Source organism: Pristis pectinata, chromosome 14 (assembly GCF_009764475.1).
Source record: "Pristis pectinata isolate sPriPec2 chromosome 14, sPriPec2.1.pri, whole genome shotgun sequence".
Lineage (NCBI taxonomy): Eukaryota > Metazoa > Chordata > Chondrichthyes > Rhinopristiformes > Pristidae > Pristis > Pristis pectinata.
In genome coordinates, this window is record NC_067418.1 from 26,733,853 (window position 1) to 26,758,220 (window position 24,368).

The window sequence follows — 24,368 nt, forward strand, 5'->3', positions numbered from 1 at the left end:
CACTGAAATAGTGACATTTTGTAAATGTTAGTGTACATCCTTAGCCTCAGTTTCTATCATAAATTTCAACTAGACATGGTATCTGTGACTGTTAAGTAGAGTTTTGCATTGTTTTGGCCATATGGTATAGCACTACCTGTTTTTTTTTAAATGATTTCTGCTATCAAAATCAATCCCAGCTCTTTTGATGCTATACATTACCTGCCTTTCCATTTTGTGTTTGCTTTACCCTAAACGTACTAGATTTCATTTGCCATTGTACTACTTATTAACAATCCTTTTTAATTTTTTTGTTCTATAATTCAATGACAAAATTTGAATCTAAATTATTAATGTAACATTTAAACAAGGCTATAACTCAGAACTATGTCGTATCCCAATGAACAACATGCAGAGATCAGGGTGCTCTGTATAGTCCCTTTTTGATTGGCACTTTTCGGACAACAAAGGCGTCCTTGCAATTTAAGTTTGAGTAGGTATATTTATCACCTAGTCTACTGCATTGCTTATAATGAACTGCAATCATTGCCAAAGATACTAAAATTTTAAAATGCTTTAGTTTATATTTTATTTGGTAACAATAACTATGTTCAGTATTTAGATAGCCCCTTTAATGTCACAACATGTCTCAAAGTGCCAAAAGAGCATTATTAAATCAAAATTTGATGTTTTACTTCAACATTTAGTTAAAGGTAGTCTTTCAGAAATAGAAGAATTAGAAGAGGAAAGGGAGGTAGTAAGGTTTAAGAAAAATTTAGGGAGCAAATGCCACATTTTAAGCCTTGTAATTTGGAGGCATAGCCACCAGTTGAGGAGAGATTTTACTCAAGAATGATCATGAGGTCATCATTGAAGAAGTGTAGATATCTCAAAGGATTATAGAGGTGAATAAAGTTACAGATATAGGCAGAGAGAAGTCAGGAACACAGGTGAAGATTTTAAAATCAATGCATTGCTTAAATGTAAGCGATCATTTACTTCCTGGAAAGTTTTTCTCGTAGTTTTTCTTTTCTTGTTAGACAGGCAGTTTGATAACTTACATTCTATGGAGGGTGACTAACAAGGTGAGTTAGTTTTGGATTTCATCACTATGCATTTAGAAACTGGCCTATTTTCTGATGACTCTTGTGGTTGAGAAATAGGTGGGGACCAATATTGGATCCTTAGAAGTCACCAAAATTTATATGAACACAGGAGGAGTAACCATTGCAGGGGAGTCTGTATTTATGACAGGATACATGGGAATGGAAACAGGTCCTGCAGCCAGATAACAGTGGGGAAGAGTTGGAGAAAAGAAATTAGATGTAACAAGAAAGATTGTGATGAATAAGCTGGAACAAAGGGGAAACCCAGTGTGAAAGAACAAAATTATAAATGGGTGTCAAAGTTTGCAAAAAGGTCATGAAGGATAAGGAGCGATAGATAATCTCCAGAAATATCTTTGGTAACTTTGATGCGAGTCCTATCAGTATTGTGGATGGAGAACTGGTAGGGATCTAGAAATAATTAGCATGAATTTGGGAGCCCATGACTAATCCAGGGACTTTGGAGATGAAAGGTTAGAAATGTTTGCAAGAATGGATTGATAAATGTGTTGCTTTTGTGTGGAAAAGGGCAATGTAGACATATTTGAAGGAGTTAGGATGGTACCTGTGGGTAGCAGACCGAACAGATAATATGAAAGCCAGGATGGGGAGTTGGGTGGTGAGCACTTCAGTGGAGGTAAGGCAAAGGAAGCAGGAGGTGCATCTCATGAACAAGATGAGCTTAGAAAGGGTAAAAGTGAAAACAAAGATCAATTGTGGATGTGATTTTGTAGCAACATTCTTCATTGTAGGAACTGTTAAGACCTTATCCACTGTCACATTAATGAACTTTTACACGGCTTTACATTTTAAAAATATACAGTTACGTATCAGTTTTAATAGATTTTCAGGAACTACATATGAATAAATGACTGTACACTGGAGGATTATGAGGAGGGGTTGGGGGTGATTACTATTGTGCCAAATTTCAGATTGATATTCAGAAATGGCATTGTGTAATGAAGATTAAAAAGCAATAAACGAATGTTTAAAAACTTTTTTTCAAAAATAACTCGTTGCTCTCTCTATAATTATATTCTCACAGTAGACTGTTCATTCTCTTTTCATTCTGTGACCTTGAGCTTTGTAACATGTAGTTCTATAATGTTAATCATTTCAGCCCAACTGTAGATTTGTCACCTTGGCAGCAAGATCTGGTTTCCATATCTTATCCAATATAAAGTCCCACATTTTTCTTCTCCCTGTGCATGTAAATTAATAGTATAGATTCATGATCTAGGGAGATGATGGGAAAACATGTACCATAAATGTTCAAGTGGTAGCTGCCCATGTGTCTGCAGTGGAGCGCAACAAGTAGATAAAGAACAGTGGGGGTGGGGGGGGGTGAGGAGGAGCAGTATATGGAATGTGAAGCAGGGCTGGGAAGAGAAACCTTTGAAATGCTCTGGATGTTATTGACGATGAAAGAGTGTTATTATAGAAATGTTATGGAAGGCAATGTTGTGATCAAAGGCTACACGGAGGAGAAAGAGGATGAGGTGCACTATCATTTGCCACAAGTGTTCTTGAGTTTCTATTTGGATACTGGGAACACCTCTCCCAAGGTTTTGCTGGTATTGAAATAGCAAAGCTTTTATTTTAATGCGAGAGGAATAAGTTGGTGTTTTGAATTGAAACTTTCGAGAGTTTGTTGACTTGGTTGTAAAATGAGTAGTGCATTTGAGCATATGTAAATATGAATCAGGAGGAGGCCACGTGGCTCCCTTAAACCTAAATAAAATCATGTCCAATCTGATTGTTAGCTGAAGTTTGCATTCCTGTCCACCCGTGGTAATCTTTCACCCCATATCAACAATCTGTCTACCTCTTGTCTTAATCAAAAATTCTGCTTCCACCACTTATTGAGAGATCCAAAGACTTATGGCTCTCTGAAAGAAAAATATTTCACTTCATTTTTTAAACAGTGACCCCTAGTTCAGATTCTCCCACACGTGGAAGCATCCTCTCCAGATTCACCTTGTCAAGATCAATCACGATCTTTTATGTTTCAATCATGTTCTCTTTCACACTACTAAATGCTTGCAGATGCAACCCAGCTTATTCAACCTTTCGTCATAAAATAACCCGCCTATTTCAGGTGTCAGTCGAGTAAACCTCCTGTGAACTGCTTCCAATGTAAATCAAATCTGTATACAGTTCTCCAAATATGGTCTTACCAATGTCCTATATATCTAAAACAAAGCCTCCCTACTTTTGTATCCAATTTCCCTAGCAATGAAACAATAACATTTTGTTAGCTTTCGAAATTACTTGCTGCGCCCACATACTGGCTGTCCTACTGCATACAAATTATTCAGTAGGACACCTAGATCTCTCCGCATGTTGGAGCTTTGCAATCTCTCGCTATTTAAATTATATGCAGTTTATTTCCACTTTTTCCTTCCACAATGGCCAATTTCACATTTTCCACGTTATACTCCATTTGTCAAATCTTTGCCCACTTACCTATCCATCAGTATCCTGTTATTGCCCTTATGTCTGCATCTTAACTAACTTTACTACTGATCTTTGTGACATCGAAAGATTTAGCAACCACGCCTTCGGTACCTTGATCCAAGTTATTTCTATAAATTGTAAAAGCTTGCCACAACACCAATCCCCGTGGCACACGACTTGTTATACCTTGCCAGTCTGTTGTCCAGCCAATCTTCTATCCAAGATATGTTACCTCTTACACCACAGGCTTTTATTTTCCACAGTGACCTTAAAAATGACACCTTATGAAATATCTTCGAGAAATCTAAGTGCAGTCTATCCACTGGTTCCTCTTTATCTATTGTACACGTTACTTCACACTGTTGGTTATGATGAAAAACTAGTTTATGACAGATTTATTTGTGTGCCCACAACCAGTGATCTTCTTTTCATTCTTGTCTTTTGAAGGATATTAAAGAAACATGAATGGTTTTATAAAATTAGAAGACAAAGAACAGTCTCTCCATGGTGAAATGTAACTATTGATTTGCTTAAATATCCAGATGCTACAGCGGTCCGCTTTTAGTTACACTCATAGTGAGCTGTCAATGTGGCAAACACATTAGCTCTATTTCAGCACATTCATTCTTATGATTAGTTCTCAAAATATTTTTAACCGCTATTCGCTTTCAGTTTTTTTGTTATCTCTTCTGTGCTGGAATATGTGACTCATATTGTGGAATGGTTTATAAAATGTTGTGCAGCACACTGGACAAACAGTTTTGTTTTCCTGATTGAACTTAGACTGAAAAAAACAGCATGTTTCTCAGCGTATGGATATTTTATCTTCAGCAATGATCTTTCTGCACACTTTCAGTGTTGGAGTCACATCAAAGCTTTTCAGTTGTTTTATAATCTTGCTATGCAAGTCAGCAACAAAAAAAATCCATTCATTTGAAGTGAAATTGGTTATTGCACCATGAAATTAGTTAATTTCAAAAATAAAGTTTTCAATTAATTTGCTCATTTTAAAAGATTTAAAGAATATAATGGGATTTGTTTATGAATTATTTTTAGGAATGTATGCATTTGCCATCAGTCAGTAAGAATATTAATCTTCCAGGTTGGATGAATATTAGCAGCAATAATTTATTTATTTTAATGTGTTGGGTAAAATACCAACAAAGTCATTCATGTTACGTATTTGAATTCAGTCAAAATTGTTTATATATTTATTTTATGGGTTATATTGGAATAATGTTCACAAAACATTTCATGTTGATTAGAGCACTAAGTTTCAGTTATACTTTCCTAATATTACAATGTGTGAAGCATAAATTTTTGTTTCTCCCTCAAGGGTTTATCATTGAACAAAAAGTATCAAAATTTGCCTCAACATTGTTTTCATATTAGCTGTTCAATCGTTTGAGAGAGCTTATTTTCTTTAAATGATCCGTGCTTGCGTAAGATTCTTAGTACAAATGTAATAATGCCAGAGGGTTTAGTGAGTGATCTGCCAGAATATTGTGTAAAGACCCTAATCCCATTTGTGCAAGACCCAATGTTCAGATTCCATCTGAATTCAATTTTCCTAATATACAAAACCCATTAATTTCCTGTGTTGCAAATGATCTTTCACATGTTTGGTTTTACGGTGTCAAATGTCATCTAACATCAGTATGATTTGGATATCAGAATGTGTACATTTAGACTTCGCTTGTTCTGATGACTGGAAAAGAAGTAGTTTATTAGTAACTAAAAATCAAATAACTGCAGATGCTGGAAGTCTGAAATAAATGCAAATTGTTGAAAACACTCAGCAGAGTAGATGGTGTCTGTGGAAAAAGAAACAGACTTACACTTCAGGTTCAATATCCTTCATCAGAACTTTGACCTGAACATTAGATGTTTCTTTTTTCCACAGATCCTACCTGACCTCCGAGTTTCCAGCATTTTTTGTTTTTATTTTAGTTTATTAAGTACCATTTCGTGTAATTGATTATTAGAAGTCTTTATAATTTACAATCCAGTAGCTGTTTGCTATTACAGGCTGGTATCCATATTCAGAGACAGAATTATGGAATAGCATACACTTACAAAGGATAAACAGCACAAGGTCAGACCCTTTGGTCCAACCAGTTTCTTGCCCAACATTTATGTTCTGCTCGAGTCTCCTCCCACCTTTCCTCAGCTAAGTTTATCAGCTCGAGCTTGATACAAAATTCTACTGTACAGTTGTACAAGTAGCTTATTCTCATTGGTTAATGAAATCCATGGAACTGTTTGGCAACTATAAATAATATTTTTAGGAAAAGTGCAATGGGATGAGATGAAACCAATAAAGTAGATTTTAACTATAGGTACAGAATAGCCAAACTTCAGGTTGCTATATGTCCAATCAAGCAAATTGGAGCTCTGGGCTATTCTGAGTCACAGACTGCCAACTTGCTATATATCCCAAATGGAAGACATGTCATAGTTCATGCTGGTTTATATAAGGCAGTCTCCACATTGGTGAGGTAGCAGTAGTGGGAAGTGTAGGGGGGACCTGATGTAGCAACAGGCCCCGGTGTTCTAGTGGAGCACTTGTGTTTCTTCAGTGCCTTCAAAAATAAATTTGTATTTCACGGCCTTTTCTGCAAAACAATCCAGTACAGCAGAATGCATGATCACCCTAGATGATCATGCCACCCAAAAGTTAACTGGATTCTGTTTGTTATATTGCTCCAATTTGCATGGAAACAGTGGGTCACCAGCAGAAGGACTCAGGAAATATGCCAGGATCTAACAGAAATATGAATTTTTGTATAGAACATATATCTAGTGATCACTAAAATTCTTTCTCAACCAGATTGGCAGAGTCAAAATCATCATTAAACATGGAATTACGAATACTTGCATGTCAGTGTGATTATCTATAGGTGTGATGAGGATATTGAATAAGTTGGAGATTTTTAATCGAAATAAATATGTTGATTCTGTTAGTGGAGTAATTGGTTGGATGTTAGTTTAGATTAATGTATTCATCAGTTTGGTACTGCATGATGCTATTATAGAATGAACCAAATTATCATGTTCAATATAATTGCTTTCTCTGCAATGTATGGTTCAAAGCAATAGGACATTCTGAAAAAAAATGCACTTTAAATGATGATTCCCCATGTAATTTTTTCCTTCAGTGTTTCCAGCAGAAATTCCTCAGAGAACAATTCAGAAAAACAATTCTGTGCTGGTGGGAAGTTCAAAACCTCATTAGGGAAGAACATTTGGGAATTATCAAGAGAGGAGGCATGAAATTTGAAAAAAAAAGCACATGATGCCTGGATAATGAGTTCATAAAATATAAACAGTTCATATATGAGCAGCAGAAATAGGCACTTTAACAAGTATAAGATCATGGAAAGTATTAAGTTATAATATGAAGAATTGTGGTGCTATCTGCAAAGGAAGAATATTTTTGATTCATGTATTAATGAATGAAAGAATATAAACTAATAGACATTGCTCAAAGAGGCAAAAATGACCTTTGTTGGAGGGAAAAAAAGAAACATCCAGCAAAATTTGTTGATTATCCACCTTGGATTAGTTTTAGCCTCAGGCAATGACAGTGTTGTTTTAATTAGGATGTGGAAGATTCACCACGGCCTTGACACCACCACCCCCATCCCCGACCACCACTACCCAAAAGCCATGCAGCAAGTGAGTAAGTTGGGATCTGGAAAATTATTGTGATCACAATCCAGTCAAAAGATGATGTGGTTTTGCAATGTAGAACAGAAAATTTATTGAAGTAGTAGAACACTTTTTTTTACAAAGTACATATTATTTCTAATATTAAAAGATGCTGTACCACAATATTAATACTTCAATGAATATTTATCTACAAAGCCAAAAAATGCTTATGCTGCTATGTGTGGGTTCACTTCGCTTGGTTCCAAAATTGATTTTCTGGTTACAGGTGAATAATTATCTCCAATGGCCTCTCTTTCTTCTCCCATAAAATCAGGGCAGATCTTATCTTAATGCTGTGAAGAGCATGGCTGCCCATCCCTGGGCTTTGCTGTTCAGTTCAGCATGGCCCAAGTAGTTTTTGACATTTACAAACATACAATAATACATTCAACCTGTCAAAAATGAAAATCGTGCTTTTTTTCATTTAACATGCTGAAAATATGTACACGTAAAAAAAAACTAAAATACTGTAAATAAAAATAATAAAATAAGCTGTACTTACCATTTTGCCAGCAGCTAATGTCTCCCACTCATTTTAATTGGGATTAGTGTGCCTTTGCCAAGGTTACCTTAAGAGCCAAGATTACTCTTAAGAGCCAAGAAGCCTGAGGAAATGGTACTGCCCATTGGATTCCATGAGAAGTTCACTAGTACAGCTTGGCCACTGGTATGGCAGAGCTGCCAGCTTAAGCCTGTGCTGTCTTTGGAAACTGGGTCTTCTGCAGGTGAGTTCCAGTATGGGAATAGAAGATCCAGTTCATTTTCTGGTGTCCTGCAAGGATCTATCCTTGAATTTGTAGTCTTATTTCTTGATCCCTATTTGTAATCTACACAATGCCCCTTTCCTGTTTCCATGTCCGTGCAGACAGCTCCAAGTTCTAACTTTCCCCAAGTTCTCTTGATCCCTGTACTGAGTAGGGTTCCTGACCCAAAACATTAACTCATTTCTCTTTCCACAGATGCTGTTTGACTGGCTGAGCTTTTACAGCATTTTCTGCATCTTCCCCGTCACCCCCCCCCCCCCCCCACCCCTCCTGGATTCCTCCATTGTCTCTAAAATCTTTTGACATCCAGTTCTGACTGAACAGAAATTTAGTTGAGGGAAATATTGGGAACACTGAAATATTAATTACCAAGCTATTGGGAATGGTTGCAGTGAAGCATGCGAGAGGATGACTCTTGCCCTCAACATCTGCAAGACAGAGGTCCTCGACCAATCTGACCCTGCTGCACCACACAGGCCTCTGACAATAAAGGTTTCTGAGAAGACTCGGGAAAGCCTGGATCGCTTCCTGTTTCTTATGAGCCACCTTTCAGCAAAGGCAGACAACTTCCATCCTCTTACTCTCTCGCATCTTGACATCTCTTACTTCAGCCAAAGGGAATTTTGTGCCTTACAAACCCATCACAATCTGAAATGTCGCTCGGCTTGAAACTGCATTTCCCGCTATTCTTTAAAATATATGACATATTAGATGCACAGTGGACACAAGAATTTTAATTCTATGCATGTAACTTTGATGAAGTTCCAATGGCAACTATCTTTATAACATCTTGAGTCTTCATTCATTATAATGCCCCAAGTTAACTGATGGGGCATTGTATTGCTTCATTCTTACAGAATTTTGTCATTTTGTGGCTTTCCGTATTGTTTTGTGTAAGCAAATTGTGGTGACGTTCTTTTCGGTAATTCTTGTTCTTGACCATGTGATCAATCATTGAGTTAAAGTCAAATGACCTTGCCTTCCTGTTGTTATTTGGCAGCATCACAATCATGTGAACTATACTATAACATTCGTTTTCTAAAGCCATTGGTATTTGGATTTTCCCCTTTAATTACCTGATTTTTTAAAAAAATATATATTATGATATCTCAGGGTCTGAAGCAGTAAAACCTAGAGAAAGTTACCATCTAATATCAAGCAGGTCGTTTTAATGTACACAAGTGAGGCTGAGCTGCAATTTTCTCATATTTTTCATATTTCCTAATGACTTGGGAGAAGTATATTTGGCTATTGAGTCTATGGCAGCTCCCAGAACAATCCCATCAACCACACTTATCCACTCATTTCCCTGCAATCTGTTCTCTCTCACGTTCATTAATTCCTTTCTGGTTCTCCTGTCATTCTCCTTTGTGAGAGGTAATTTACAATGGCCAACTAACCAATTGACAAGTACATTTTTGGGATATGGGGGGAAACTGAACCATCCAGTGGAAACCCATACAGTCACAGACATGCAAACTCAACGCATGCAGTACTTAGAGGTCAGGGTTGTATCTGGGTTGCTGGAGTTGTGAGGCAGCAGCATTACCTGCTGCAGCATGGTACTGTTTCAATTGTAATGGGACCATGCATTTTTATAAGTTCACAACTTATTAGGTAGAATATAGATCTAATGCTGCTGATAAATGAAATCACAAAATAACTTGTGATATATAATTTGTCAATTTACTTGAGGAATGGCTGTTGTACTATGCAATAATCCTGAGTGATAGAAGTACAGAAAAGTGGACAAAAAGGGTGGAATTTGGGTTGCAGAGCAAAATGCAGGGTTTTCTGTGGACTGAATGAGAATGAAAGGTAAAATGCTTCCATATGTGAACTCAAGTTTTGTTAGCCAGAATAATTAGCAGACAATAAGAGCAGCATTTTGCCAAGCTTGTCGTGTATAATTATTAATTGGCAATTTTTAAATGAATACTATATTTCAAATTGTGTGTGGATGAAGCTAGCTTATTTATCTAGTGCTTGGTTGCGTCTTCATTGTTGGTATTTCTTAGATGCAGACGCCCAAAATGACTGAGTCTTCACAGGGCCCAATATTGTTAAGAATGGAGAAGATTAACACTTGATGTGATAAAATAAACACCCATGTTAATAAAGTAGCAAGAAGAGCTTGACCAAGTGGAAATAAATTGTTCCTGAACTCTTCCGTTCTAAAACTGGGGTCTTGAATGAACTGAAACATAAGAGTAATCAGAAGGATTTTGTGGTGAAATGCCTGCTTTCTGTGTGGACACGCAAGTGTTTCCTGCCTGGTGGACACGCAAGTGTTTCCTGCCTGATTGACACTGTGTTCAGGATTTATTCACAAACATTCAGAACTTGCTGACCATTCTTTGCCATTTTTTTTCAAACTGCACTCCAATATTAGATGTTTGGGGTCCAGGAATGAAGTGTAAATTTGTGTCGGTTCACTAGCATTTGCGTTGTGGAATCCACCCACAAAACCTGTGCTAGGTTTAGGTCTGATGCTGAATCAAACTATTCATTTCAAATCTGAATAAAACAAACTACAAAGGCATGAAGTGTCACTTGGGTATGATAGATTGGGGAAACATTAAAAGACAAGATATTAAATTAGCAATGGCTAATGTTTTAAGAAGGAATACATAGGTTATCCCCTTTAAGGATTAAAAAAGATTCACTGAGAAACCTGTTGCACCCATTACTATTAAGAGAAGTTAATAGTATTAGGTCAAAGAAAAATGCTAATAATATTGCCAAAAAAAACCAGTAACCCGGATGTTCAGGAAAACTTCATAATGCAGCAAAGTAGAATGATGTCACTGGTAAAGAAAGGCAAAGTAAAAGAGTAGGCTAGTGAGAAACATAAAACTATTGTAAGACTTTCCTGTAGATGTATATTAAAAAAAAAGCAAAAACACAGGATAATATGGGTGCCTTACAGACAGAGAGAGAGAAAATGTATTGAGGAATGGGGAATTGGCAGAACCACTACACATTTTTGTTTTTCTTTCAGAAGAAGGTATAGACAACTTACTCAAAAGTATGTCTAGAGTAAATGAGATGTCAAAGAAATTGGTATTAGTAAAAACCTAAGTATTGGAGAAATGAGTGGGATTGAAAGGCAATAATTCCCAGAACATGATGATTTGCATTCGAGCATTTTGAAGGATGGGGATATGCAGACACGGGTATTTCTGCTATAGTGCATGTTCCCGTAACACAAATTGGTTATAACGGATTGATGGATTAGGGAACACTATTTGCATTAACTGGGCTACATTGGTTATATTGCGATCAATCGGGAAAACTTGTTTAAATTTGTGCTTTGAAGGCAACTACAGCCTGTTCTGCTATAACACGACTCTCTATAACATGAGGCTTCTTAAGAATGTAATTATTGCGTTATAGCAGAACTATCTGTACTAGATTCACTGATTGTCATCTTTCAATCTTCCATTGATTTGAATAAAGTTCTGACAGTCTGGGAGAGAGCAAATATAATTAAATCATTGAAAAAAGGGCACAGAGAGAAAGCAAAGAATCTAGTTAGCTTACATCAGTATTTAGGAAAATACTGCAATCTATTATTAAGAAAATGTTAACAGGGCACTTGGAAAATAACAATTGGAATGAGAAGAGTCAGCATGGATATATGAAAGAGAAGTCATGTTTGACAAATCTGTTAGCTATTCTGCTAGCTCTAACTTCAAAACTATGGATTAAGTCAAAGTCGAGTTTATTGTCATATGCACAAGTACATGTATGCACAGGTGCAATGAAAAACTTACTTGCAGCAGCATCACAGGCACAGCATCATATAAGCAGCATTCACAATAAAAAGATAAAATATACAGTTTTTACAAGAAAGAACACAATTAGAACAAAAAAAAGTCTATTGTAGTGCAAAGTGGTCACATTGTTGCTATTATTGAGGTAGTGATATTGTTGTGCAGATTAGTTCAAGAACCGAGTATTGAAGGGAAGTAGCTGTTCTTCAACCTGTTGGTGTGGGACTTCAGGCTTCTATCCCTCCTGCCCGATGGTAGCTGCACGAAGGTGGAATGGCCCAGATGGTGGGGATCTTTGATGATAGATGTTGCCACCTTGAGGCGGCACCTCATGTATATACAATCAGTGGTGGGGAAGGGATGTGCTATGATGTGTTGAGCTGAGTCCACTACTTTCTGCAGCCTCTTACATTCCTGTGTATCCAAATTCCCGTACCAGAGTATGATCTAACCAGTCAGGACACTTTCAACAGGTCATCTGTAGAAGTTTGTTAAGAGTGTTCAATGACTTGCCGTACTGCCTTAATCTTTTAAGAAAATAAAAATGCTGGTGTGCCTTCCTTGTGATTGCATCTATGTGCTGGACCCAGGATAGGTCATCCGATACATTAATGCCCAGGAATTTAAAGGTGCTGACACTCTCCACTGCCAATCCACCAGCATAGACCAGTGCATGTTCTCCCTCCTTCCCTTTTTTAGTTTCACTGATATTGAGCAAGAGATTATTGTTGTGGCACCACTCAACCAGGTGTCCTATTTTGCTCCTGTACACTGACTCATCACCACCTGTGATTCATACATCAACAGTGGTGTCATCAGTGAATTTGTATAGGGCATTGGAGCTGTGCTTTACTAACAGTTGTGTGTATAGGGAGTAGAGCAGGGAGCTAGGCACACAGCCTTGAGGTGCATCTGTATTGATGGTCAGTGAGGAGGAGGTGTTATTACCAATCCTCACTGATTAAGGTCTGCCTGGCGTATGTGTTCCTGTTGTCCAAATGGACTAGAGCAGAGCAAAGAGCCAGAGAAATTGCATCTGCTGTTGACCTGTTATGGCGGTAGGCAAACTGAAGTGGATCCAGGTTATCTCTGAGGCAGGAGTTGATTTACGCTATAACCAACCTCTCAAAGCCCTTCATTACAGTTGATGTAAGTGCTAGTGGAGTCATTGAGGCAGGTCACCACACTCTTCTTGGGCAATAGATGCCTTTTTGAAAGAGGTGGGATCCTCAGACTGCAGAAGCGAGGTTGAATATGTCCGAAAAAATTCCAGCCAGTTGGTCCGCACAAATCTTTAGTACTTGGCCAGGTACACTTTCTGGACCAGACACCTTTTCTGGGTTCACCCTCTTGAAGGATGCCCACAGGTCAGCCTCAGAGATTATTACAGGGTCATCTGGAAATGTGGGGGCTCGTGTGGGTATGTAATAGTTCTCCCTATCAAAGTGTGCATAAAAGGCATTGAGCTCATCTGGGAGTGATGGATTGTTGCCACTTATGCTAACTGATCTCAGCTCATAGGAAGCAATATTGTGCAAGCCCTGCCACAACTGTTGAGCATCCATCTGTGATTCTACTTTAGTCCAAAATTGCCTGTTTGAGCTCACAATGACCTTCTGGAGGTCATACCTGGATTTCTTGAATGATTTTGGGTCTCCAGCCCTAAGCACCACAGATCTAGCCCTCAGCAGATTACAAATCTCCTGGTTCATCCAGGGCTTCTGTTTCGGGAAGACTCAATGTTTTCATGGTTATGCACTTATCCATGCATAAACCAGTTGATGTGGTGTATTTGATTGTTTAGAAAGCTTTAGATAAGTTTGCAGAGAAGAAGTTATTGAAAGAAACAGGTCATTTTCAGATTGGGAGTCTGTGGCTAGTGGAGTACCATGGAGGTTGGTGCTGAGACCAATAATCTATAACAATGATTTGGGTGAGGGGATGAAGTGGATTATATCCAAGCTTGGTGATAATACCAAGCTGGGTGGCAATATGGGCTCTGAAGGGTATGTAGAGAGGTCAGAAGGGCACGTAGGCAGGTAAGTGAATGGTGAGGACATGGCACGTCAGATGTAATATGGAAAAATGTGAGGTATAATCTTCCTACCTGAGGAAGGACGTACCCGCGGTTGGAGTGCAGTAAAAAGTTCACCAGGTTGATTCCTGAGACAGTAGATTTGTCATATGAGGAGAGAATAAACAGACTGGGCCTGTACTGAGAGATCGGAAGAATGAGAGGTGGTCTCATTGAAATGTACCAAATTCTTATGGAGCCTCAGTGAAGAGATGTGGAATTGTCATTTCCCAGGGCTCAGAATCTAGAACCAGGAGTCATCGTCTCAAAATAAAATTCCACCATTCATTATGAAGTTGGCAAGAAATTTCTTTACCCAGAAAGTTTAGGATATGTTGGAATTTGTTATCCAAGAAGGATATGGAAGCTGATTCACTGAGTCTATTCAAGAGAGATAGGTAGAATTTTACATATTGATTTGAGGCATTTGGAGGGTTAGAGCAGGAAAGTGGTATTAGTGTGTAAAGGTCAACCATGATCTCATTGAATGACCTGGACCTGCTATTCTCATGTTTCTTCTTTTGAATGGAAAGGAATGGCTAGAAAGTTGGTGGGACAATTATTTGGTAAGTTGCATTGCTTAAATTAATTGAGAATTTAAACTATATTTAATGACTTAAAACTGTTTTGTGTTTTGAAGATTTTTGTTTTTGTTTAACTTTTAAAATGATTAATTCTTAACATTTTTATTGTTTGAAAAATTCAGAAACATTTAATATTATCACAAGTTTGACAGTTGGCTAAGGTTAGCCTGGAGCAAAGATGTAGCCAATTGTCAAAGATCTTTAAACTGTCTTTTGGGCAGCTCCTCCCACCATGTCACTGCATTTACATGAGTAAACCTCTACCACTTACGACTGAACATTTACCACTGTGGTTGTGCAAGTTGACAAAGTCAAACCAACAGAAGTAAAGTTCGTACTTTGCACATGAGTCAGGGGTGAGCACAGACATTCTGTTACTATAGGATTTCCTGGGTCATTAATCTCCTCCTTGTAGTTACCAATTGAATGAATGCATTTATGCTCAGTAAACCAAGAACATTACTGATAGTAAATCATCTAATTTGTAGCTAATAGTTTAAAATGTCCTTTTTGATTGAAACAGTTTAGGTGAAGTTTAACGGTTCTATTAGTGTACAATGTGGAGTTTAGTGCAAATGAGGTTACAGGATAAAGAAGAATCTAGCCACAAATATATGCTAACACTGCAATTTTTGCCATTGCCAGTGGCATCCCATCATGGATCATAATTTGAATTCAAAATGCATACTTATCCTTTGACTATGGCTTGTACAGCTTAACCGCATAAAAAGAATTAAATAAAATCTGACTTCGATTATGGAAAGGAATGCCAAAGAATAGTTAAATGAGGCATGTTGCCATAGTAGGCCAAAATTAAGTTAACAAACTGTAAAGAGTAACAATGGAATTACTAAATATCTGCAAAGAAATTAATTAGAAGCATCAAAACAGAAGGAAAGATTGTAATTTTAAAGATTTAATTGAGATGAGACAAATATGATAAATGGAAGATTTAATTATGTGTATTTGTGTTTTCAAGATGCACAAAGAGACTGTTGGAAAGTATTAAATGCCATGGAATTATGGGAAGAGCACAACTGAATTTAAGGTTTGGAAAGAACAAAGGAAATAGAGGCCTATAAATTGGACACCAGCATACAACTGTTCAGTATGGCAAACTGGGTACACCGATAATGCACAGTGCAGTATAATAGTAATGAAGAGGGGTCCAAGGCCAGTGCCTGAATTTGGCATTAGCCCTTTACAATTGTAACTAAGGGGAAGTGCTCACTTGAGTTGCCTTTTGTAAAGTTAGACTGCTCGGCCTTATTTTGGAAAATTTGTTCTTCCCATGCTTATCTAGTCATGAAAGGAATATGTGCTGATTACCACCAAAAAGTTGATTTTAAAAGGGATACAAACTAAATGTTGGTCAATAAAATGCAGGAGTTGTTTTCCTGGCTCCTTTATTGAAGAGCTTTGTTAGGTCTGGTTAAGTGTCTCCCCATTGCTCTCTCACAGCAACTCCCCTCCCTGACTTTTCCCCACTAACTCTCCTTCCCACTGTTCTTTCAGAATCAGAGAGGGGACCTCATAGAAACATTTTGAATGTTGAAAGGACTGGACAGAGTAGATGTGGCTAAGTTGTTTCCCTTGGTGGGTGAGTCCAGGACAAGAGGGCACAGTCTTAGAATTAGAGGGTACCCATTTAGAACAGAAATGAGGAGAAATTTCTTTAGTCAGAGGGTCGTGGATTTATGGAATTGGTTGCCACATACAGCTGTGGAGGCCCGATCATTGGGGGTGTTGAAGGAGGAGATTGATAGGTATCTAATTAGTCAAGATATCAAGGGATATGGGGAAAAGGCCGTGAATTGGGGCTAGGTGGGAGAATAGTTTAGCTCATGGTGAGATAGCGGAGCAGACTCAATGGGCCGAACAGCCTACTTCTGCTCCTTTGTCTTGTGATCTACTTCAGAGGATCTTCCATAGCACAAAATTGGAAATGCAATCTCTTAACCAGAAAGTAAGATTTGATGGGAATTCCTTGTGAAAGAAAGTAAATAATGCTGCCCTATAGTCTGTGGAACTGTTTCTGCTTATTCTGCTTGATGGTTTGGATATAGTGCTGGAGGGAGTGGTATCCAAGTTGCAGACGACCACAAAATACAAGTTCAAATTTGTTGTCACAGGCATGCACATAACAGGATATAAATACCATGAAAAATTAGCTTTTTGCAGCAGCAGCACAGTACATTACAAACATGACAAACATAAGTTAACATAAACTTAAATTAACATAAATTATACATAATTTACACAACAAAAAAAGTAAACATAATGACATTAGTGCAAGTTTAGAGAGAGAAAATAGTCTGAAGTAGTGTTAGGGTTTTTCAGGACGGTTCAAAAATTTGATGGCAGTGGGGAAGAAGCTGTTGTTGAACCTTAAGGTGTGGGTCTTCGTGCTCCTGTATCTCCTGCCTGATGACAGGATCAAGAAGAGAACCTGGCCCAGTTAGTGGGAGTCCCTTGCATATCTACAAAACCCAGTAATTATTTCTGAGAATGTTGCAAATAGAACTTGGGGCCCGTAAATGCGAGAAAGCTTCTATACTGATTAGAAAATTATAATTGTACTTCAAAGGATATCTGGTTGCTGTGGAACAAAAGAGGCATGGAAGTAACACTCCAGTGGGTCATGTTATAAGTTTAATGGAATACTGGGTATTGTGGTAGAAGGAAGATTTAGGGTGTAATAGTGAATGAGACACAGGTTTGGACCCAATAGGGAAATGTTGAGGAAACTAAAAAGATTTCTACAGGGTCTTTAAAATATAAACAGCAAATGCTGGTAGTACAGTAAGTTAAATGGCCACTGTAAAATGCAACTCACTGGTGGAATCCAGGTTGAATTGATGAAAATGTGCATAGGATATGAAATGAGATTAATGTAGGATTAGTGTAAATGGGTGATCGATGGTTGGTGTGGGCTGAAGGGCATGTTTCTGTGCTGTATCCCTCTGACTCTAAGACTCAAGGACTCCTGGACAGGTAAGGGTGCATCTATGCAGAGAAAAGCAGAGTTAACTTCAAGGGTCAATGATCCTTCTACAATTAGCTTTTTTTTATTTTCAATTTCTATAGGATGTTACCTGGTGACAAAAAGTAATACTTTAAATATTAAGGATCAATTTATTAAAAAGATGTTAAATATTATATATGATGTGGAGTATATTAAAGCTGATTTTCAGGAATAATAGGTCAAATATAGAATGAATTTAAGAGATATAGAATGGAGCAGATACATTTTTTTGAACAGTCGTATTACCAGTGATGGAGATTCAAGCTGAGAATGTGTGACCATCTTTGAATTGGGTTGAAAAATAAACAGGCTCGGCACATGGATTAAAGCTGTGTTTCTTTTTGAGCATAAACACCCAAGTGGATTGTTCGGACTGAAAAACAAATTTTCATGTTACAAGCATTATGTAACAAACTACAATAACAAAATGGTGTCATGTAACCATCAAGAAAGTATACTTTCACACTGAATTTATCCCCGCAGGTATTAATGTTATTTATTCATGATGCCCATATAGATTCTGCATTTGCTACACTTTTGCAGATCTTTGATAATGCCCTTTGAATTGTGACGTGTCATAAACTGAAAAGATTTTTCCCTCAATGATGGGTTACTGTGGCAATACTTAATTCAGTCATCAATGTCTAGACATAATATTTTGCAAAGTATTCATTAATCTAGCAAGATTTTGCTATTATTTAGAGCCATTCCTTGATTTACAGAAGGGGTATGTTCCTGGAAAACATCTTGTGAACAAAATTTTGTAAATGGAAAAGTCTGGGCAAAATGTATTATTGGCATTTGGTACAGTATGCTCCTATGTGCAGAGAATAGCACATCATTTGCTATTGATACTACCCCAAAGAGCTAGTGTGTGAAAACAAAAATTCATAAGTTGAACAACTCAAAATGGAGGATTACTGTACTTTTCAACTCCCTCCAGTTTTCTCTCCTCACCTCCTTTCCAAATTTTACTTAACTATTTATATCTGTGGTTATTCTTTACCAAATAATCATCCAGCTCGTCTCTTGCAGGATTAACTTCTTTCCATGGAAACTTGTTCCACATATTTGCAATTATAAGTAAATTGAAAAGAAATTCTGATGTTCTTCAGTGCCTGAGAAACTTTAAGACTTACACTAAAAAATACAATTCTGACTTCTACATCCTGTGTATAAGTTGCACTGTAATGTAGTGGAATGTGATTAGCATCCCATTTTAAAAAGTGACTTGAAAGGTTACATGTTAAAGTTCTGAAAGAACATGCTATATAAGAGGGCTATGGTTTCTGGCCTCGCCACAATTCTGCCACCTGTCGTACCATTCTTACCATGCTCTATGTCATATTACTTTTTTTTTGACCTGTCATTTTTCTGACCACAAAGAAACCACTGGCTTTTCAGAGTTTCCCATTGAAGCCTTGAATGTTTAGAATTTCTTTTTGTCAGGTATGTTGTACATATTATCTATCCTGCTTTTCAGAACTATTAATTTGGTTGCAGTACTTTTGTGCTATGTTATCCTGAAGTTGTGAAAGACACTAAATAATACATATTCTTTCCTCCACCTCCAACATTTTGACTTAAATAGTTCCTCTCACTGCTCATGTTTATTCCCTCTGTAAAGACATTAGTCCTGTTTGGCTTAGGTGAACACCGTCCCTCGAGACTTGGTCCAGCGCCCTTTTCTGCACCACAGTTTCCCTCCTGACACCACAGACAGAATAGGTTAATGGAAGTAGTGGAAGATCAGCACACAACTGATCTTGTTTTATCATCTCTGAAGATATTGTATGATCTAGTGTGAGAAATGCCCAATTATTAACTTTACTATTACAGAAACTTGGTTGTAGTTTTGTACCACCCAAGGTCAATGTGTTTTATAACTTAGCAAAACCTCCAACACTTTTGCATCATCATATAAGAATAACAGTCCATATTTTTGTGGTCTTTAAATGATATTTAATATTTTATGATTAAGTACAATTTTCAAAACGTCGTTAGGTCTCGACCTGTTGTCTTTCCCGTGGATGGCCTTTTAACCCTAAGTAAATCTAATCAAGTCATTCCTGACCCCAGGGGGCCGTCTGGGAACAGTTCCACCACATGCTGTCGCTTCGTAACTGCCATCTATCACAGTTAATGTTCAGAGCTGGAACACTATTTCTTCATGGCCATCACTCTAAACCAGGAACACCAAACAACCATTGGACAATAAGCAGCATCACATTTCATCTCAGTTTCTTTTCATCCCTACCCCACTAAAAGAACAGCAACAAAAGACAATTGCAGATATTCGCATTGAACTCCTATATAAAGCTTGTATATTAATATGTATGTGGACATATTTAATACAGGTACATTCCAAAAAATAGAATTTAATAGGAATTGATTGGCAGAAATAAAATTGATTATCAGCTGGAAATTTTCCCATTTGGAATACCTGGAAAATTACAGCCTTTTATACATCCTCTATAGCTCTGCTGGTAAAGTCAGCCTTTTTTTTAAGTACAGGTTACCCCTCCATTATAGCCATTTGGGTTATGGAAATTCACCCATATGAAATTCACAAATCACTACCTTAAAAATTAAGATGCATTCTGTGAGAGCGAATTTTATTCTGTATGTCAGAAAAAAATAAACACAAAATGTGAAAGAGCAAACAAATTTTGTCATCTTTTATTTTCAGTCCCTCTGTACTATGGGGCAATAAAATGTGTTTATGACATCACTGCGTCGATTGGGTTGGCAGTCACAGCCAAGTCCCTCCCCTGTCACATGCTCTCCTGTCCAAGGACGTGTGGACGTGCTGCATTGTGGGGAGCCACAGTAGCCATGGCCAGCTCCTTGGAGTAATCCCTCGGCCTTCACTTCCACTGTCACTGCCCTTTAACCCATTACCCCCCTGAACTCCTCCTCTACCAGCTTTCTCCTATGAACCCCAGTCCTCGAATCCCATCCCTTTCCCTGATATCCCAACTTGCTAAATCCTTTTATAATTCATGAGCTTTGTATCAGAGGAATGCTTCACAGATGAAGATTGCAGTAGCACTGCACTCTGACGACTGTTCACGTGTCCTCAGACTGGAGAGCACGTGGCGAAGGAGGCCCTCGGCTGTGACAGCCCACCAAATCGATGCGGTGCCATCATATCCAAATTTTATTGTCCCACAGTATTGTCCCACAGTGAATAAAAATAAAAATTGACTGAATTATTTGTTGCTTTTGCACGAGCCTTGTCCATCCCCTGAGCCTAATGTTAGCCTCAGCTGTGAAAGAACAGCAGTGGGTCACTTTTTCATCTCCGATAAAAATGGTTTAATGTGAGAGAAAAACACATCTGTTTATAAAATAGCATTCAATGGGAAAAGAGGTTCGCATTGCAGAAAATTACGATGTGGACGATTTTCTAGTAATGCAATCCCTCCATAACACAGGAGTTGCTTGTAGTAGTTTTAATTAAGCAATATCCCTACAATGACTTCAGAAGTGTCCATGACTTTAGAGTGCATCTGTTGTTGTTTAAAATTTGGACATAGTCTGCAAGAATGGAGCCCTGCTGTGGTCTAAAAGTCAGAGTGCATCTTGGCATTCCAAACATTTCCTTACTAGAAGATTATAGCCTGATTTTTGTGAACTTTATTGCTGTGGGCCTCATGACAGGATTCAGAAACATGCTTGGCATTTTGGTTAAAATAACTCAGATGTATCAAGCTATTTTGGATAGACAGTTGGTCTTCATCAATGTCTGAATAATTAATGTTGAGTGTAAGAATAATCTTAATTAAGTTTGCATATCTTCTAGAGAAGGTACAGTAGTATGGAAATTAATCTAGGGCCTTTTAAGGGAGATTTTTCTTAATTTTCTGCAGATTCTGTTTCATGTTATTCATTCAAAACTCAGCTTGTATCCCAATAGTGCACTAAAGATTAAGTGATAGGTCCCCAAAGATCGTCTGTAGTAAATTATAGTTGGGGCCAGTTAATTGTACTTTTCCACGCATTGCCTCTTTATCAAACAGGTGGGTGGTAATTGAGTTGAGATAATTTAACTATGAGCGACTGGAATGTAAGGTATCAAGATTTATGATTTCCTGTTTTTTTTCTTCCAGGATTGTTCAGCTTCTGAAGAATATTATGTTGCTGCTACATTGCTGCCACTGACAACAGCATTTTACCGGGTAAGCCCATGTGATTTCATGCCATAACTCCCGAGAGTAAATTCAGTCTTGTCTGCATTTGACTGAAGAAAAAGAGATCTAGGTACGAAATGTAGCTATTGGATTTATTAAAAAGAGCTGCAAGCAGCAGGCTATTTGATTCTAGAATAATGTGGCACTTTAGGGTATGCAAATTATTGTCAGTGGACTTTGCAAAGTTAAACTTAGAAGTATTGAAGTACTTCGGATAAAGTAGTGTGAAGTTGCACAGGAAATCCAGGTGTGAACTGAACCTTGCTTTTAAAATTAAACAATCATTTTTAAGTATGCATTGGCTATTTTTTTTAGTGAACATTTTGCAATAAAATAGGATGATATCTGTTCTGGTTAATAGCATACTTAGTTAACTAAGTAATTAGATTGATTACTTGCCACACAGATGATGTTACATATGATAAATTACTACTGGTAGCAGAGATAAAATGTGATGCATGTGAATTAAACTGCAGCCAATTCATTTATTTCCAACATCATTGACAACGTGATGCAGAGGTTTTCATTGGGGGTGTGGGGGGAATGGGTTTGATATGTTAGAAAAAAATTATCAAGGTCAACACTTATGCTAGCCACAGGAAAACGTTTCGGATATACATAGAACATAAAACAGTACAGCACAGAACAGGCCCTTCAGCCCACAATGTTGTACCAACATAGCTAATCCCTCCTACCTACAGAATGCCCATATCCCTCTATTTTTCTCTCATTCATGTGGCCTCTTAAAAGCCCCCAATGAATTTGCCTCCACTACCCTATCAGGCAACACATTCCAGGCATCCACCACTCTCTCAGTAAAAAAACGTATGCCTGATGTCTTTTCTGAACCTATCCCCTCTCACCTTAAATGCATGCCCTCTGGTATTGGATCGCTCAATAATGGGACAAAGATATTGCTTGTCCACCTTATCTATCCCCCTCATAATTTTATACACTTCCAGAAGATCACCCTTCAACCACTCTAGAGAAAAGAGCCCAAGTTTGTCCAGCCTCTCCTTATAACACCTGCCCTCTAATCCAGGCAGCATCCTAGTAAACCTCCTCTGCGCCCTCTCTAAAGCCTTGACATCCTTCTTATAGTGAGGTGACCAGAATTGCATGCAATACTCTAAATGTGGCCTAACCAGAGTTCTATAGAGATGCATCATAACTTCTTGACTCCTGTACTCAATACCTCGATTAATGAAAGCAAGCATTCCATAAGCCTTCTTAACCACCCTATCTACCTGTGTAGCCACTTTCACTGAGTCATGGGCTTGCACCCCAAGGTTTCTCTGCTCTTCAATACTGTTAAGGGCCTTGTCCTTAAGAGTGTACTGCCTCTTGACATTAGTCCTACCAAGGTGCAACATTTCACATTTATCCGGGTTAAACTCCATCTGCCATTTCTCTGCCCACATCTGCAAATGATCTATATCACGCTGTATCCGTCACCAATCTTCTACACTATTCACAACTCCACCAATCTTGGTATCGTCTGCAAACTTACCAACCCATCCATCAAAACATGTCAGGAATGTCCAGCATAATTAGGCCTCAGCTGTGGTTAATTTTGTTCCATTTCTGGCATTCTCCTCGTGGAAAATGAACACTGGTGTCAAGAGTGTCACAAAAAGTAGAATGCTTAGCCTTTTTTTTGCTTTTGTAGATGTTATTTGCAGCATGATCTTCTGTTTATCATGGAAAAGGTAATTCTTATACCATTCCAGATTTTTTAAGAACACTGTGGGTATGGGGAATAAGGCAAGGGGGGGGAAAAAAACAAATTTGCCAAACCGTTCACCACTAACAGCTTTATTCAAGGAAATCAAACCGAATTTATTTATCTTGCTTACGAGCTTGGCTCTTTTTTAATTCATTTGTAAAAGTTTGACATAATAGCTCGTTGGCAAATTTGTGGGAGTTTTTTAAATTGCATAATATTTTTGCACTTAGAATCACAGAGTAATAGAAATATACAGTACAGAATGGGCCCTTTTCCACCGCTGATCCCTCAATGAGGACTGGTGTGTGTTCTCCCAACTTCCCCCTTCCTGAATTCCACAATCAGTTCCTTGGTCTTGCTGATGTTGAGTGCGAGGTCGTCTGTTGCGACACCACTCAACCAGCAGATCTATCTCACTTCCTGTTCGCCTCCTCGTCGCCATCTGAGATTCTGCCAACAACGTCGGTGTGAATTTATAGATGGTGTTTGAGCTGTGCCTAGCCACACAGTCATGAGAGAGAGTAGAGCAGTAGGCTAAGCACACATCCTTGATGTGCGCCTGTGTTGAATGTCAGCGAAGAGGAGATGTTATTGCCGATCCGCACTGACTGTGGTCTCCCGATAAGGAAGTCGAGGATCCAGTTGCAGAGGGAGGTACAGAAGCCCAGGTTTTGAAGCTTGTTGCTTAGTATTGAGGGGACCTGTGATGAGACACAATTTAAGTCCACTTACAAGCTCAAGCTGATGGAAGGAGGCAGTTCTGAGAAAATTACAATGGTCACGTCCATAGTCGTCACCAGTTAATTTCCATGTGATTGAAGAACATTAGGATAACTGCTCCTTCTGTATCTGCTGGGAGGGAAAAGTTATAAATTATCCCTATTGGAGGTAGTCCAAAGGAACGCATTGAGGTTGAATTGTGCACAGGGTTGAATTCTATGCACATGCAAAAAAAGTCCCTGAGTGGAAAAGA

At 38.1% G+C, this 24,368-nt stretch overlaps 1 protein-coding gene across 4 annotated transcripts in view; it reads left to right on the plus strand.

Moving 5' to 3' along the window:
• sbf2 (SET binding factor 2) overlaps positions 1–24,368 on the plus strand; it is a 406,613-nt gene that overhangs the window by 259,295 nt on the left and 122,950 nt on the right. For all 4 annotated transcript variants that reach the window (XM_052028866.1, XM_052028868.1, XM_052028865.1 and 1 more), the window contains exon 17: positions 21,589–21,657. In XM_052028866.1, the coding sequence (XP_051884826.1) occupies positions 21,589–21,657 (69 nt within the window). The remainder of the gene's footprint in view (positions 1–21,588; positions 21,658–24,368) is intronic.